The 13927-nt window shown below is 48.3% G+C and overlaps 1 protein-coding gene across 1 annotated transcript; it reads right to left on the minus strand.

Moving 5' to 3' along the window:
- Nucleotides 1–617: 617 nt before the first annotated feature.
- Nucleotides 618–12062, minus strand: NXNL2 (nucleoredoxin like 2). The gene is made up of 2 exons (XM_049895591.1): nucleotides 11600–12062; nucleotides 618–1136 (listed from the first exon to the last, which is right to left on the minus strand). Exons 1-2 carry the CDS (start codon nucleotides 11899–11901, stop codon nucleotides 968–970), a joined length of 471 nt encoding a protein of 156 aa, XP_049751548.1. The 5' UTR covers nucleotides 11902–12062; the 3' UTR covers nucleotides 618–967.
- Between the last annotated feature and the right edge of the window lie 1865 nt (nucleotides 12063–13927).

A 13927-nucleotide genomic window follows, 5' to 3' on the forward strand; every position in this document is an offset into this window, starting at 1 on the left:
ATGATGTTCTTGAGAAGTATTCCTGTCGTGTATAAAACTGCTTATTCTCTTTGGTGTTGCTGTGTTGTATTCCATTATCTGGATTGCCACAGTTTGTCTAGTCTCATTTTGATGGACACCTGGGCTAGGTCCAGTTTTAGGCTATTAGGAATAAGGCTGCTATGAATATTACAGTACAAAAAAGAATGCCCAGGGAAGCTTGGTAAGTGGAACCTCTGACAACCCTACCTCTTATGATTAGCTAAGACTATGCATGAGCTTTTTGTTTATTTCAATCAATTATCATCTTTTAGGAACTTTTAGATTTGATCTTGAAGACATGGATACATAGCCTTGAAAATTTCATTTCTTTCTAGAATCTTAGGATGCTACTAAAAATAAGTATGAGGAATGAAAGTGAAGAGAAGACAAGAAAACACATAATTAAAAACTACCACTATTGAGAAATAAAAAATTTAAAAAGCTGTTTAACCATGGTATTTATCTAGTGATCCGTTTTCCTCCTACTGGCACTCAGTTTAGGCTAAGAAGGAAATCAGGGCTGCACAAGGTACAAACAGGTTTGTTTATTAAAGCATATAGACTCTACAAACTTTATTAATAAATATAGCTGTGAAAGTATATCATTAAAATAAATTTACCAGAAATATGTATCTATACATTATTTTACCTGAAAAAAACTTGTACAAATAAATATTTTGCATAGACTTTCAATAGCTCAGCATGAACAGACAAGGGTCTCTCCTTTCACACAAATGGAAAATGCTAGGCTAAGGATGCTATGCTGCACAACCACAGTGGGGAAGGTGTTGTCCTGAGCACTGTTTACTTTCTGCCACAGTTATGTACTTATCCTCTGAAATTCAACAATACCAACAGAGAAAGGAAACGAAGCACAATCTTCTCGTTCCCTGCGTGTGCTTGACTGCAGGAGTGCCCGCCCTGGTCCTCTGAGACTCTGCCCGAGTTAACCAGAGAAATTCTGAAAGATGTCAGCCGCCTCGACCCAGTTTCGGAAGCAGGAGAGCCCTCGCTCCCGGATCTGCTTCCGCCCTTTGTCTGTGATGACCTCTCCACTTTGCTTCACGACCACAAGCTTGGGGATGGCTGTGACGTCGTACCTCTTCTTCAGTTCACTGGGGGAGAGACAGCACACCAAAGGGTTAGTTAACACTTCAGACACGGGTGGGCCAACACCACACACGTACCAACAGAAGGGACCCTCACTTGTCCTGGCGACACAACCAGCTCACAACGGAAGCACGGCAGAGCCTGTAGGACACAGCCTGCTGCCAGCTCTCCCTCCTGTGTTGCTACCACCACCAGCTGCTGTCAGGCTGACTCCGACTCATGGCAATCCCATGTGTGTCAGAGGAGAACTGGGCTCCACAGGGTTTTCAACGGCTGATTTTTTTGGAAATAGATCACCAGGCCTTTCTTCAGAGGCACCTGTGCATGGAACCACCAACCTTTCAGATAGCAGCCAAGCATGTTAACCATTTGCACCACCCAGGTACTCCGCTAAGTTGCTAGTGGATCCCTTTTGTGTCTCCTTGCTTCTTGTTGCTACGTGGTTTCTAAGCCAGGGCTGTCCAAGAGAACTGTGCTCACCAACACAGCAGCCACAGCCACATACGGCTACTGAGCACTCGAGTGTGACTAGGCAGACTGAGGAATGCAATTTTTAATTTCGGTTAATTTTAATTTAAGTAGCCACATGTGACTAGTGACTACCATACTGAGCAGTGCAGTTCTCAACCCACAAGTAGACACAATAATTTATGTCCTTTTCTACATTTCAAGAGGTTAAAATGTTTCAGGCTCACACAACGGTAAAAGCTAGAATTCCATGAGTTAATAAAGAAACCCAGAGCCTTGTTCACATTATTACAGAGGAAACGTTTGTAATTACATTTGCTGTCATCTGTAACCCCATGAGTAGCTTTTTTTTCTTTTACAAATTTACTTGTATTCATTTAGGAAAAGGTTCATTTGCCTTTTTCTTTGTGCAATTCTCTCTGTAACCTTCACAGAGATTACTTCCCTCAAGACAGGACAGCTGAGTGAAAATTCCCTCTCCCGTTTACGACAGCCAGGCTGCGAAGGCATTACATGGACGGTAATCTGATTTCCTTTATCTGCTGCTCTCAGGACTCTGAACCTGAGTGAAGGAAAAAGGCATCTGAGATGCTTCTATTACCGAAATCTCCTCATGGTACTTCTACTAAGGTCTTCCTGCTGCTTTCTGGCACCCAGATCAAATACAAAGCTTAACTCAAGCAGGAAAAAAATCCATAATACCCTAAGCTCAACAAAGACAGAAACAGACATTGTTTTCAAAAATCTGTGAAACAATTGACAACAGCAACTGCAAAGATTAGACAGAAAACTTGGGGGGCAGTGAGTTAATGTTAATGGCGGAGGAACAACTCAGAGAAGGAGGGTGAGAGTGGTTGCACAACTTGAAGAATGTAATCAGTGTCACTGACTTGTACGCATAAAAATGGTTGAGCTGGATTATGTTCTGCTGTGTATATTCTCAACAACAACAAAAGCAAATGTTTTAAAAAATCTATGGAACAGTTTCAAAAACCAACCCTGTTCTTGGTCACAAAGAGAGTCAATAAATTTCAAAGGAACAGTATGACACAGAACACTTAATCAGACCATAATATAATTATGAAACCAATAAAAATAGTTAAGAACAAGTTTAAAAACTAACTCATGTTACGTATGAAAAACCAATGCAGATTACAAACCATTTAAAATTAAACAACATGGGATACACTACAAATTCCAAGCTGAGGATACAATTAAATACACTTAGGAAGGACTGTCTATAAAGGAGTTAATGAATTAATACAAGAAGATAGAAAAGTAATTATGGTGTATACACAAGGACTATAGAAAGAAGGCAAAATAAAACTGAGAACAGAAATTGCTGAAAAAGGAAATGACCCAACAAAAATCAATATAGGGTGAGCAATAAAACCAAATCTGGTTCTTAGGAAAGACCGTGAGGAACAAATCTCTACCAAAACTGGGTGGTGTGGCGGCTACGCAACATCGTGGGTGTACCAGTGCCACTGAGCTGTCCCCTCTAATACGGTTCATTTTATGTTGTGTGAACTTCACCTCCAAATGTTATTTTTAAAAATTTCTACTAACATTGATCAAGAAGGAAAGACAAACACAGTAACATCAGGAATCAAGCAGATCTGGCCAAATATACGCTTCCAGTTCCAGTTGCCGTGGAGTCGAACTGAGCTCCATAAGATCTTCAAGGGTTGGTTTTTCAGAAGCAGATCACCAGGCCTTTCATTGAAGGCACCTCAGGGCAGGTTTGAACTGCCAACCTTTTGGATAGTAGTTAGCACTTAACCATTTGTGACACCCGGGGACTCCAAATACTCTGTCTTACAGGGTCACTATGAGTCAGAATTGGCCAGAAAGATTTGGTTTTAGGAGCCCTGGTGGCAAAGTGGTTAAGAGCTCAGCACTGGCAGTTCAAATCCACCAGTCGCTCCTTGGAAACCCTATGGGGCAGTTCTGCTCTGTCCTATAGGGTTGCTATGAGATAGAGACAACTCAATGGCAATGGGTTTGGTTTGTTTTATTTTTCTAAGGGATGTAGGTGCATGAGGGCTGCTGCCCTCCCGGGGACACACAACAGCTCCAAGGAAAGGCCAGTTCCCAGTGAGGAGTGTACACAGCCTCCACTCCAGCTGCACTGGAAGCCATTCCATGCCAGGTCCAACTACTTCCATAAGGAAGAACAAGGAGAGGGGGAAGAAAAAGATACACACACTAGGGTAGCAAAACTTCCATCTATTGTAAAACAGGGGACTAGTCACAGACATAAAACAGTTCCTCTGCTGAAACTTGAGGAACTGACAAACCAAAAACACAGAAACAGAGTAGATGCAAATCCCTGTAAAACTGCAGGTTTAATGGACACACCGATCCTTTCACAAACACAGCATAACCGCTCTAGCCATGGGCAGCATCTGAAGTTCGCGCACACAAACCACTGGACACAGTCCGCCCCAGGTCTAGGAACTAAGGCGGTGTGCCGGGGGAGGAGGGGACGTCCTTCTCTGTTGTTTTAAAGATCTCACACAATGCCTGAAACTTGAACTTTGAGAGGCCTAAGACAAAGATGTAAAGAAAAGAGGGACACCCCAACAGGTCCTTGCACAGTCTGCAGTGAAATGGCCAACAGCCTAATTTAAAAGCTTTGTCTGACAGTCTGGCAAATTTGGATTATTGCATTGACTTTATTTTGGGCAGTGGGATGGGTGATGAAAGCACCCACATGTTTCAGAAAAGATAGCAGATGGTCCAACAAGGGTCAGATCAATCGAGGCTTTGTCATCCCAGGCAGGCCACAAGGAATCACTGGGGAGTTTGGGCCAGTATGACAAGATCAGCATCACCTGGAGGCTTGTTCAAACACAGGCTCTGGAGCCCACCTCCAGTCTCTGGCTCAGCAAGTGTGTGTGGGGCCTGAGAAACTGCGTCCCTGAGGAGTTCCATGGACCAGCCTTGGAGCAGCACTGTCTAGAGCTGCGTCCTCACCGTGGGATCTCCCGGCCAGCAGCATCACCTGGGAGCTCATCAGAAATGCAGATTCTTCCCACCCCGACCCTGAATCAGAAGCTCTGGAGTGGGGCCAGTGATGGGATTTTAACAAGTCCCTAGACGGATCAAGATGCACTCAAGTTTGCCTAACTTGCTGGAGTACCCCTGCGGTTTCCTGCAGCCCCTCCACTGACACCAGAGGAGGGAAGAGGGAGCAGGTGGTGAGGAAAGCTGAAGACAGAGCCCCCGGCAGCTTCTGGGGTGGGCAGGAGTGGGGTGGGCAGGAGAGGCCTGTGGCTTGCTGCTCAGCACCCACCTCCCGACCCTCAGAAACCAAACCTCCTCTGTTGTTTGGTGTGGCCTTGACAAGCTAGTTTACCTCCATGTACCTCGGATCTCCCATCTGCACCATGGGGAATAATGGGATTATTATTTCTGGGGTTGTTGTTAGTATTAAATGATTAACATACGTATAGTTTAGCTAAGGATGGGGGCTGGCACATAGTAAGTGCTCAACGAACGCTGGCTGTTCTTATTGGGTAGGACAACCCACCCCCAGTTCCGGCCTATCCCTTGCCCCTTGGCTGCACTGACTAGTACAGGAATGGGTAACTAGCTGACTCAGAGCTGGTGACACTCTGTGGAGCACTGGCCTGGGTGCTGGGAAAGATGGGGTGTGAGGACGGCAGTCCAAGACACAGCAGTCATTCTGCCACCCTGAGGAGAGACTGTGGATGTGCCAGGCGGCCACTGGGCGCAGCCTGCTTACGACGCAGACATGGCAGAAGGTAGAGCCTCAGAACTGCATCCTTGGTGTCCTCCAGCCTCCCTCAAGGCCAGCTCCTGACTACTGGATGCTTCAGACAAGCCAATAACCTTTATGGTTTACACCTCTTTGAGTTGCTGTTGTTGTTTTACTCACTTGCAATGTTAATTCAAGCTATGACCAACCAGAGGGATGTGAAGCAAGCTGGGGTTTGAGCAGAGGAGGCATGAAATCGTTTCTCCAGCTTATCTTCAGAGTCACCAGTGCCAGAACTCGAATCCCTACCCTGGTGCCCATGGCCTGGTGGGAAATGTAACCTTGGAGCCACACGGGAGGGGCAAAGAACTACCGCCTGCCTATGAAGTCATTACCCTCTGGGTCGATAAATTGTGTCCAGAGAGAATAGAAAGTCCTTTAAAAAGGAGAGTGTTGTCAGGCACGATAAACTCGTGATAACTCAAGAGGATTTTAACCATTCTGAGACAATATGAGCCCCCAGTTTCCCCTTGTTCTTGGTGGTGTTGCAAAACTAGCTTCTTTCCTTCATAGAAGGCAGCCTCCTCTCTGTCCCTGGCATAACTGTGCTTCTGGTTGCCATGGCAACCTCTGACTCCAGGCTTTTCCCATCTCATCCATCCAGCAGACTATTACCAAGCAAATCTTTCCAAAACACTTTATTTTGCTCACTTGCTGTAGTGCCAAGCACTGAGCAATGTCTGGCTTGCAACTTTGAGGGCTATCAACCAGTGGCAGTGAGGCCTAGATAGGAACCATGAAGGGGCTAGATATGAGCCAGAATCAGAAATGCTCCCAGCGTCTTTTAGTGTCCACATGGGTATTGGGGGGCAGAGGAATCTTCAGATAGAGAAGGGGAGACCTGTCGAGGGTTGGTGTTTTTTCGGGGCGGGGGGGCTACAGCATTTGTTAAACCTGTGGAGGTATGAAGATAAAATATTCTGAAACATCAGGTTGTCCAACCTAGCCAGAAGACAGGGTGGGAAAGGGTGTGGGTGGGACAGGAGACGGGGTAGGAGGTGAGTGTGGGCCCACTGCTAACGGACTAGGTCGGGGCAGGACTCAGCCTGTCGGAACAGGAGATGACTGAAGAGCTTGAGTGAGTAAGGAGTAATAGGACCTGATCTGTGGTTGTCAAAGATAAGCCAGGAGAGGGAACGTAGATTAGATGGGCACACCAAGGTCCAGGAGACCATTTAGAATATTCTAGCCGCCTAGGCCTAAACGAGGGAAGCAGCAATGAGGGGAAAAGATGGGCAAGAATCCGAGGGAAACAGAATCAGTGCCTGAGGGGAGGAGGAGAATTGGGAGAGCCCTGGAAACAGATAAGGGGTGGAGCCCCAGGGAGGCTGGATGGAGGGATAGATCCAAGACTCCTTTTGACTCTATGGCAATGGGTATGGCACAAGTACTGACTCTACGATGGAGTCGGTGGCTCTAATTGAGCCATTCTCTATCCAAGAAATCAAGCCTTGCCAGTTTTCTACCAAATCCAAATTTGTCAGCCTGGAGATCTCTGTGCCAGCACCTGGCCAGGCCTGGGGAGGCAGCGGTGAGAGCGAGGGAAGGGAGTTGAGGGAAGCCCAGCACATGTTCTCCCTGGGGAGGCCTTGCTCCAGAGGAGACTATGCAAGTATTAACGGGCAATCGCTCATTTTCAAAATCACTGTTGGTCGTGTCTTATGTGAAAGGCAGCATATGGCAGGAATTCACGCTGGTAAACCTAGAAGCTCCTGTGGGCTAATGTCCCAGCCTAGGGCTCACACACCATTTAGGAACAGGCAGTAAACATTTGCCTCTCTAGGCTGAAGGATGGCACTGCCATTGTGTTTTGTCTGTGGAACGTGCTAGAAAACTCAAATCTATACAACTCTGAGGACCCATGTGAGAGGTTCCAGGCATATTTTCCTTCGTGCTGGCACATGTGCTGGGGTCACCACTCCAGTCACCCCTACGTTAATGCTGCGAGGGCAGAGTGATTTCCGTGGAGGCCTCTTCTCCTCCTCCCTCGACTCAGGCAGTCCCCAGTGGGCAGCTTCTTGGGGCACTACACAAGGGGAGCTCCCAAGCTGGCCTCACTGTCCTGGGCCCATCTTTCCACAGCACTAAGCACAACGTATTATGTTTTGCACACACTGAAAACTTGAGAAAATACCACCTGGAAGCCCCACACAGTTTTTAATTATTCCTGGTGGTGGCTATTTTCATTTTGCTTATGATCTGATTCCAAAAATCCAGCCGGGGATAACCAGAATTTAAGGCAAAGCTCCAAAAATTTCCACAGAATGCCCCGTTTCCTACTTTGCAAATGGCAGCGATAGGATTTACAAACTTCAGTCTGGAAAAACGGGGGAAGAACAAAGAGCTAACTAAGTTCAAGGAAAGAAAACCCGACCGTGGGCCGCTTCCCGCCACCCCAGGTGAAGGCCCTGAGCTGCTTAGCTGCCTCCAGCTGTCAGCGGGTAGCTCAGAGGTTACAACCAGATAATCAGAGGAAGCACAGGGAGCAGCACAAAGCCCTGAGAGAGACATGCGTGCTGAGGCCTTGTATCACCTGACGCTCACCCTGCTCTCGGAGAGGAAGTGGGCCAGAGAGAGGAGCTTTGGAGCAGAGAACTGGACTCTGCACCTCCTGGGCACATCTGTAAAATGGGGTCACAGATGCTCCATAACCAGCCTGCACTGCAAACATTCGTTTAACAGTTCGGTGCTATCGTTATTTTCGGTAATAAAATAATTTGCCTCTCGTCACAGTCAAGCCACGGGGAAATTACAAAGCTGGGGTCTGCAACAGGGCCTGAGCTCCGCACCCAATTACCAACACTGTGGCCGACTCACTTTCAAAAGTAAATGTGTTCTTTCAAAAGTTGTGTATAACTTGAGTGGTAGCAAATCAGACTGTATTTTAAAAAGTACTGTTTGAGTTGATTCTACAGTGAACCCTTTTGAAAAGTAAATAATGCCCTCATAAACCATGGTGCCATAGTGGTTAAGAGCTACAGCTGCTAACCAAAGGGTGAGCAGTTCAAATCTACCAGGCACTCCTTGGAAATTCTATAGGGCAGTTCTACTCTGCTCAATAGGATCGCTATGAGTCGAAATCGATTCAATGGTAATGGGTTTAGATTAAAAAAAAAAAAAAAAAAACCCACTGCCGTCGAGTCGATTCCGACTCATAGCGACCCTATGGGACAGAATTTCACAGTCCTGGTTTATTAACAACCAACTGCCACCCTCCAAAAGACCCCTGGTGGTGCAGTGGCTAAGCACTAGGCTGCTAACAGAAAGATCAGCAGTTCAAATTCACCAGCCGCTCCACAGGAGAAAGACGTGGCAGTCTGCTTCTGTAGAGACGACAGCCTTGGAAACCCTATGGAACCGTTATACCCTGTCCCTACAGGGTCACTATGAGCTGGAATCAACTTGACAGCAACAAGTTTGTTTGTTTGTTCGTGCCATTCTCCTAAAGGGCTGGGAGGCCTCCAGGAAGCAGGCTCATTCCAGAGGGAAGACTGAGCAGCTTCCCGCCTCGACCTCATACATCACTGAAAAGCATGTGTTTGGGTGAGTACTGACTTCTTCCAGTTAACTACTCGCTTATGGAATTTTGCAAATTTCCTGTTGTTGCTGACTCAGGGCAATCCCATGCACAATGGAAAGAAATGCTGCCCTGTCCTGCACCACCCACCTGACCAGCTGCAGATCGGACCGCTGTAATTCACAGGGTTTTCACTGCTACTTTTCAGAAGCGGATCACCAGGCCTTTCTTCCTCGCCTGTCTTTGTCTGGAAGCCCCACTGAAACGTGTTCACCATCACAGCAACACGCAAGCCTCCTCTGACAGGTGGTGGCTGCACATGGGGAGACTGGCTGGGAACAGAGCTGTTTCCCACACGGAAGGCACTCCACCACTGAACCACCAACAATCACTTTCCCAAAGTTAGGCTTCCATTTTAATTTTCCAGAAGGAATGTCATTTTATGATAATTCATTTTGAGGAGTCCCTGGGTGGTGCAACGATTAACATGCTCAGATGCTAATCGAAGGTTGGAGGTTTGAGTTCACCCAGAGGTGCCTCAGAAAAAGGCCCAGTGATCTAAGCACTCAGTCACGGAAACCCTACGGAGCACGGTTCTGCTCTGACACACATGGAGTCACTATAAGTTGGAATCAACTCAACAGCAACTGTTTTTCGCTTGTTTTTTTTTTTTAATTTGAGGGTAATGCCAGAACTGAGTAAAAATCCTCAGAGGACAGAAATTCCCATCGAACATCTATTAATAGGATGCCTGGGATAATGGTATCTGACCTTCATGGGGTGACGTGAAGATCGGAGGAGACAAACGTACAGGGGTCACTTTATAAAGTGCTGTTTAAACCTAGTATGTCTGACCTCACACTTCACAGAGGAAGCCAGTGGGCCTCACAGGCTGTGCCTGTGCCGTACTCCCCCTCTGCTGAGGCTGCAAATCCCTCCCTGAAGTCCCTCCCAATCCTGCCAGCCTCCCCTCTGAAGCCCATGATTACAGTCAGGTGGAGCTGCCCCCAGATCGACCTCCGGTTCATTCATTCAGAAACCCTTGTTGTTGTTTGTTGTTGCTGTTGTTGTTAAGTGCCGTCGAGTTGGTTCCGACTAATGGCAACCCCTGTTGTTGTTGTTGTTAGGTGCCGTCGAGTCGGTTCCGACTCATGGCGACCCTATGCACAAAAGAACGAAACACTGCCCTGTCCTGCGCCATCCTTACAGCCATTGTTATGCCTGAGCTCATTGTCGCAGACACTGCGTCAATCCACCTCACTGAGGGTCTTCCTCTTTTCCACTGACACTGTACTCTGCCAAGCATGATGTCCTTCTCCAGGGACTGATCCCTCCTGACAACATGTCCAAAGTAAGACGCAGTCTCGCCATCGTTGCTTCTAAGGAGCATTCTGGTTGTACTCAATAAAAAGGTGTGGGTCCTGCAACAGCATCATCTTTTTTAAAGCAAAGCCCAGCTCAAGATCCTTCAGAGACTGGGGTTTCTGTCTCCTCTAACATCTGCCCTGCATGAGACCAGGAGGCTGGTTCTTTCTACATTTTTAACAGCAAACCAAACCCATTGTCATTGAGTGGATTCTGGCTCATAGGACCCTATAGGACAGAGTAGAACTGCCCCATAGGCTTTCCAAGGTGCGACTGGTGGATTCAAACTGCCGACTTTTTGGTTACCACCTGTAGCTCTTAACCACTGCACCACCAGGGCTCCTTCTAAAAGCAGCAATGGCCTTTATAATTTTAAAATTCCAATCACTGCTATCATAAGCACAAACAAAACCTTATTCTGTACTGAAAAAAAGCAAGAGTTTTACTCAGAATAGGACAGCTATAGTTGGGTGACATTGAGTAAAAAAAATACAAAGTGCTCTGCAGAGGCTGGGCCTAGAAGGGTTTATACATAGTCTGCGAAAGGGACAGATAACTCCTCTGTATCAGCTAGTCTATGCCACATACCACACGCTTCCTTAGAACAGTCTGCACAAACATTTTTTCCAAAAACAATCCTGACATACTTTCTTGGTACACATTTCCTGAGGACAACCACATCTCCTTCTCCCCGCCCCCGCCACCACCCCCCCCCCCCCGCCCTTCTTTCTTCGCCTTACTCCAAACAGTTTAAGTTAATCCCTTGCTGGAAATTCTGAGTGCCTTACAGTTTTGGGTTTCTCCAAAACTGCCAAAAAAAACGAATCCACAAATGTGGCCCAGCACCTGAGTTCTTCTAGCTCTGCGCCCGCCACACCCACCCACCCACCACCACTGCCACATTACAGTCAACCTACCTTATCAACCACCTGCCACAATTCTCATCAAGGCTGCTTCTGTCTTTTCGATGTACCTCTCACACCGCCCACCCCTCACCCCGAGACACCAAAACGGAGGTGGAAGCCGGCCACATGGGGAGCGGGCAGTGCACACCGGCCTCCTGCGGCGCTCCTCCGAGTGCGGTCCGCGGACGGCAGCACCTCCTTTCCCGGAGCTGGTTAGAAATGGAAATTCTGGCAACCCCAGACCTTCGGAGTCAGGAACTGCGCTGGGGCAGCGATCACCAAGCCCTGCTGGGGGTGCTGAGGCCGGCTATAGTGTTCGAACCAGTAGGTCCTCCCAGGTCTTGAAAGATCCCCAGGAGACGGGACCCGAGGGGAGGTGGGTGGTCGGGACCTCGACGCGCCGCAGACGCGAGGGGCGGGGACACTCACAGCCGGAGCGGGTCGTGGAACGGCAGCGCCAGCCAGGCGCCGTGCAGCTCGCGCATGAAGCCCAGCATCTCCTCCTCGCTGCAGTCGGCCGACACGAAGACCACCTCGAAGGGCGCGGGCGGCTGCGCCTCGTCCACCAGCTCCGTGTAGAAGTCGCAGAGCAGCGGCGTGAAGTCGCGGCTCGGCGCGCACCGGCCCGCCGCGAAGAACAACGCCACCACCTTGTTCTGCAGCGCCGCCTCGGCCTCCACCGCCGCGCCGTCGCGGGTCACCAGGCGCCGGCCGCCCAGCACGTCCACCATGGCGCGGCACCGGGACGGCCACCTGCGCGCGGGCCCGGCCCTGGCCCCGGGGCGCCCCCGCCGGGACCGCAGCCTCGGCTTCCCGCCGGATAGGGGCAGGGGCGTCCGCACTGGGGAGAGCCACACTCGCCGGCGCCGGCTACCCCAGCTGCCGCGTCTGAGGCGGCCGAGCCAGCAGCTCCGTGCCCGCCTCCGGGAGCCCAGCCCGGCCCGCCCCGCGCCTTGCGCGCCCCACCCCGACTTGGGCTCCGTCCTACCGCAGGTATTCCGCCACCAGCTCGCTGGCGCACTTGAGTGCTGGTCTCACTAGAGACCTTGCCGCCACCTAGAGCCTGAGAAGGAGGACCGGGAAGTGGGGGGAGGAGCAAGGGGCGGTTAGCCTTGGAGCAGGGCTGGGACGCCGCGGTGAGGAGACCTGGCTGTTCTTTCGGGCTGTCTGCTTCCTGGCTGGAAAGGTTTGTGGAATCTTGGATAAAATTGGGGGAGGGCGGTTCTTAAAGAATGTCTTATTTAGGGAACGAGGGGTAATGTGCCAAGCACTGTTCTAGGCTCTGGAGATGGCAGCAGTAAATAGTTAAAACTCCGTGCCGGGGCTGGGTCTGCGGTGAAGGGAGTGAGGAATTTTCGTGGGGTGCAAATTTTAAGGGAGCGCCAAAAACTCAGTCATCAAGATAAATAATATTTTAGTGCAAGTTTAAAAGTTCACAATTAAGGCAGAAAAGCTCATAATGAACAAGATAATCAAGAATTTGTAAAAAGATGGATCCCACCCTGCCCTTGAGCCGCGCGCACCTCGCTGGTCTCGTCCTAGACCAGGCCCTGCCCCAGCCTCAGGGAGCTGACATTCCAGGGGGACAACAAAAAACAAGATAAACAAGTGTTAAAATAAAAACAATATTAGGCCAGTAATAGATATTGATTGAAGTTTATTTAATATACGATTTGCAAATTGGGGCAATATTTCCAAAGACCCTTCACAGATTCTTATACTCCAGCTTATAGATAGTGATCACACATTGCCATGGAAATAGCCTGTGGACTTGTGGGATTCCTTACAACATTTTCTTGAAGGACAATTCAGATAACTGCTGATTGACCTTAAAACATAGCTTCTAGTCTGACCTTTGGAATTGCTGCTGTCAGAACTGACCATACATAGATAATTCTTCAGAAGGGCACAATATCCAAGGCAAACATTGTTTACTAATTAAGCTAGACTATTGTTTGACTGAGCCCTGGTGGTGCAATGGTTGAGCACTTGGCTGCTAACAGAAAAGTCAGCAGTTGGAACCCACCACCTGCTTCCCCGAAGAAAAAGATCAGGCGATCTGCTTCCGGAAAGATTGCTGTTGTTAGTTGTTAGGTGCCATTGAGTCCATCCCAAGTCATAGTGACCTTATCGACAACTGAACGAAACACTGCCCAGTCCTTCAACATCTTACAATCACTGCTATGTTTGATCCCATTGTTGCAGCCACTTTGTCAGTCCATCTCTTCTTCTTTTTCCTTGACCCTTTACCAAGCATGATATCCTTCTCCAGGGACTAGTGCCTCCTGATAACGTGTCCAAAGTATGTGAGACGAAATCTCATCATCCTCCCTTCCAAGAAGCATTCTGACTGTATCTTTTCCAAGACAGATTTGTTCATTCTTCTGGCAGTCCATGCTATATTCAATATCATTCACCAACACCATAATGCACATGCATCAGTTCTTCTTCTGTCTTCCTTATTCATTGTCCAGCTTTCGCATACATATGAGGTGATTGAAAATACCGTGGCTTAGGTCAGGCGCATTTTAGCCCTCAAAGTGACATCTTTGCTTTTGAACACTTTAAAGAGGTTTTTTGCAGCAGTTTTGCCCAGTGCAATGCCTCTTTTGATTTCTTGACTGCTGCTCTCATGAGTGTTGATTGTGGATCCAAGTAAAATGAAATCTTTGACAACTTCAGTCTTTTCACCGTTTATCATGATGTGACTTATTGGTCCTGTTGTGAGGATTTTTGTTTTCTTTATGTTGCGGTGCA

This window comes from Elephas maximus, chromosome 9 (genome assembly GCF_024166365.1).
Source record: "Elephas maximus indicus isolate mEleMax1 chromosome 9, mEleMax1 primary haplotype, whole genome shotgun sequence".
NCBI lineage: Eukaryota > Metazoa > Chordata > Mammalia > Proboscidea > Elephantidae > Elephas > Elephas maximus.

Excerpts from the sequence above, each read along its gene's own strand:
- NXNL2 (XM_049895591.1), bottom strand. The coding sequence starts at position 11,901 with ATGGTGGACGTGCTGGGCGGCCGGCGCCTGGTGACCCGCGACGGCGCG. Across the intron at positions 1,137-11,599 it reads TTCCACGACCCGCTCCGGCT|TGAACTGAAGAAGAGGTACG; the intron begins GTGAGTGTCCCC and ends TCTCTCCCCCAG.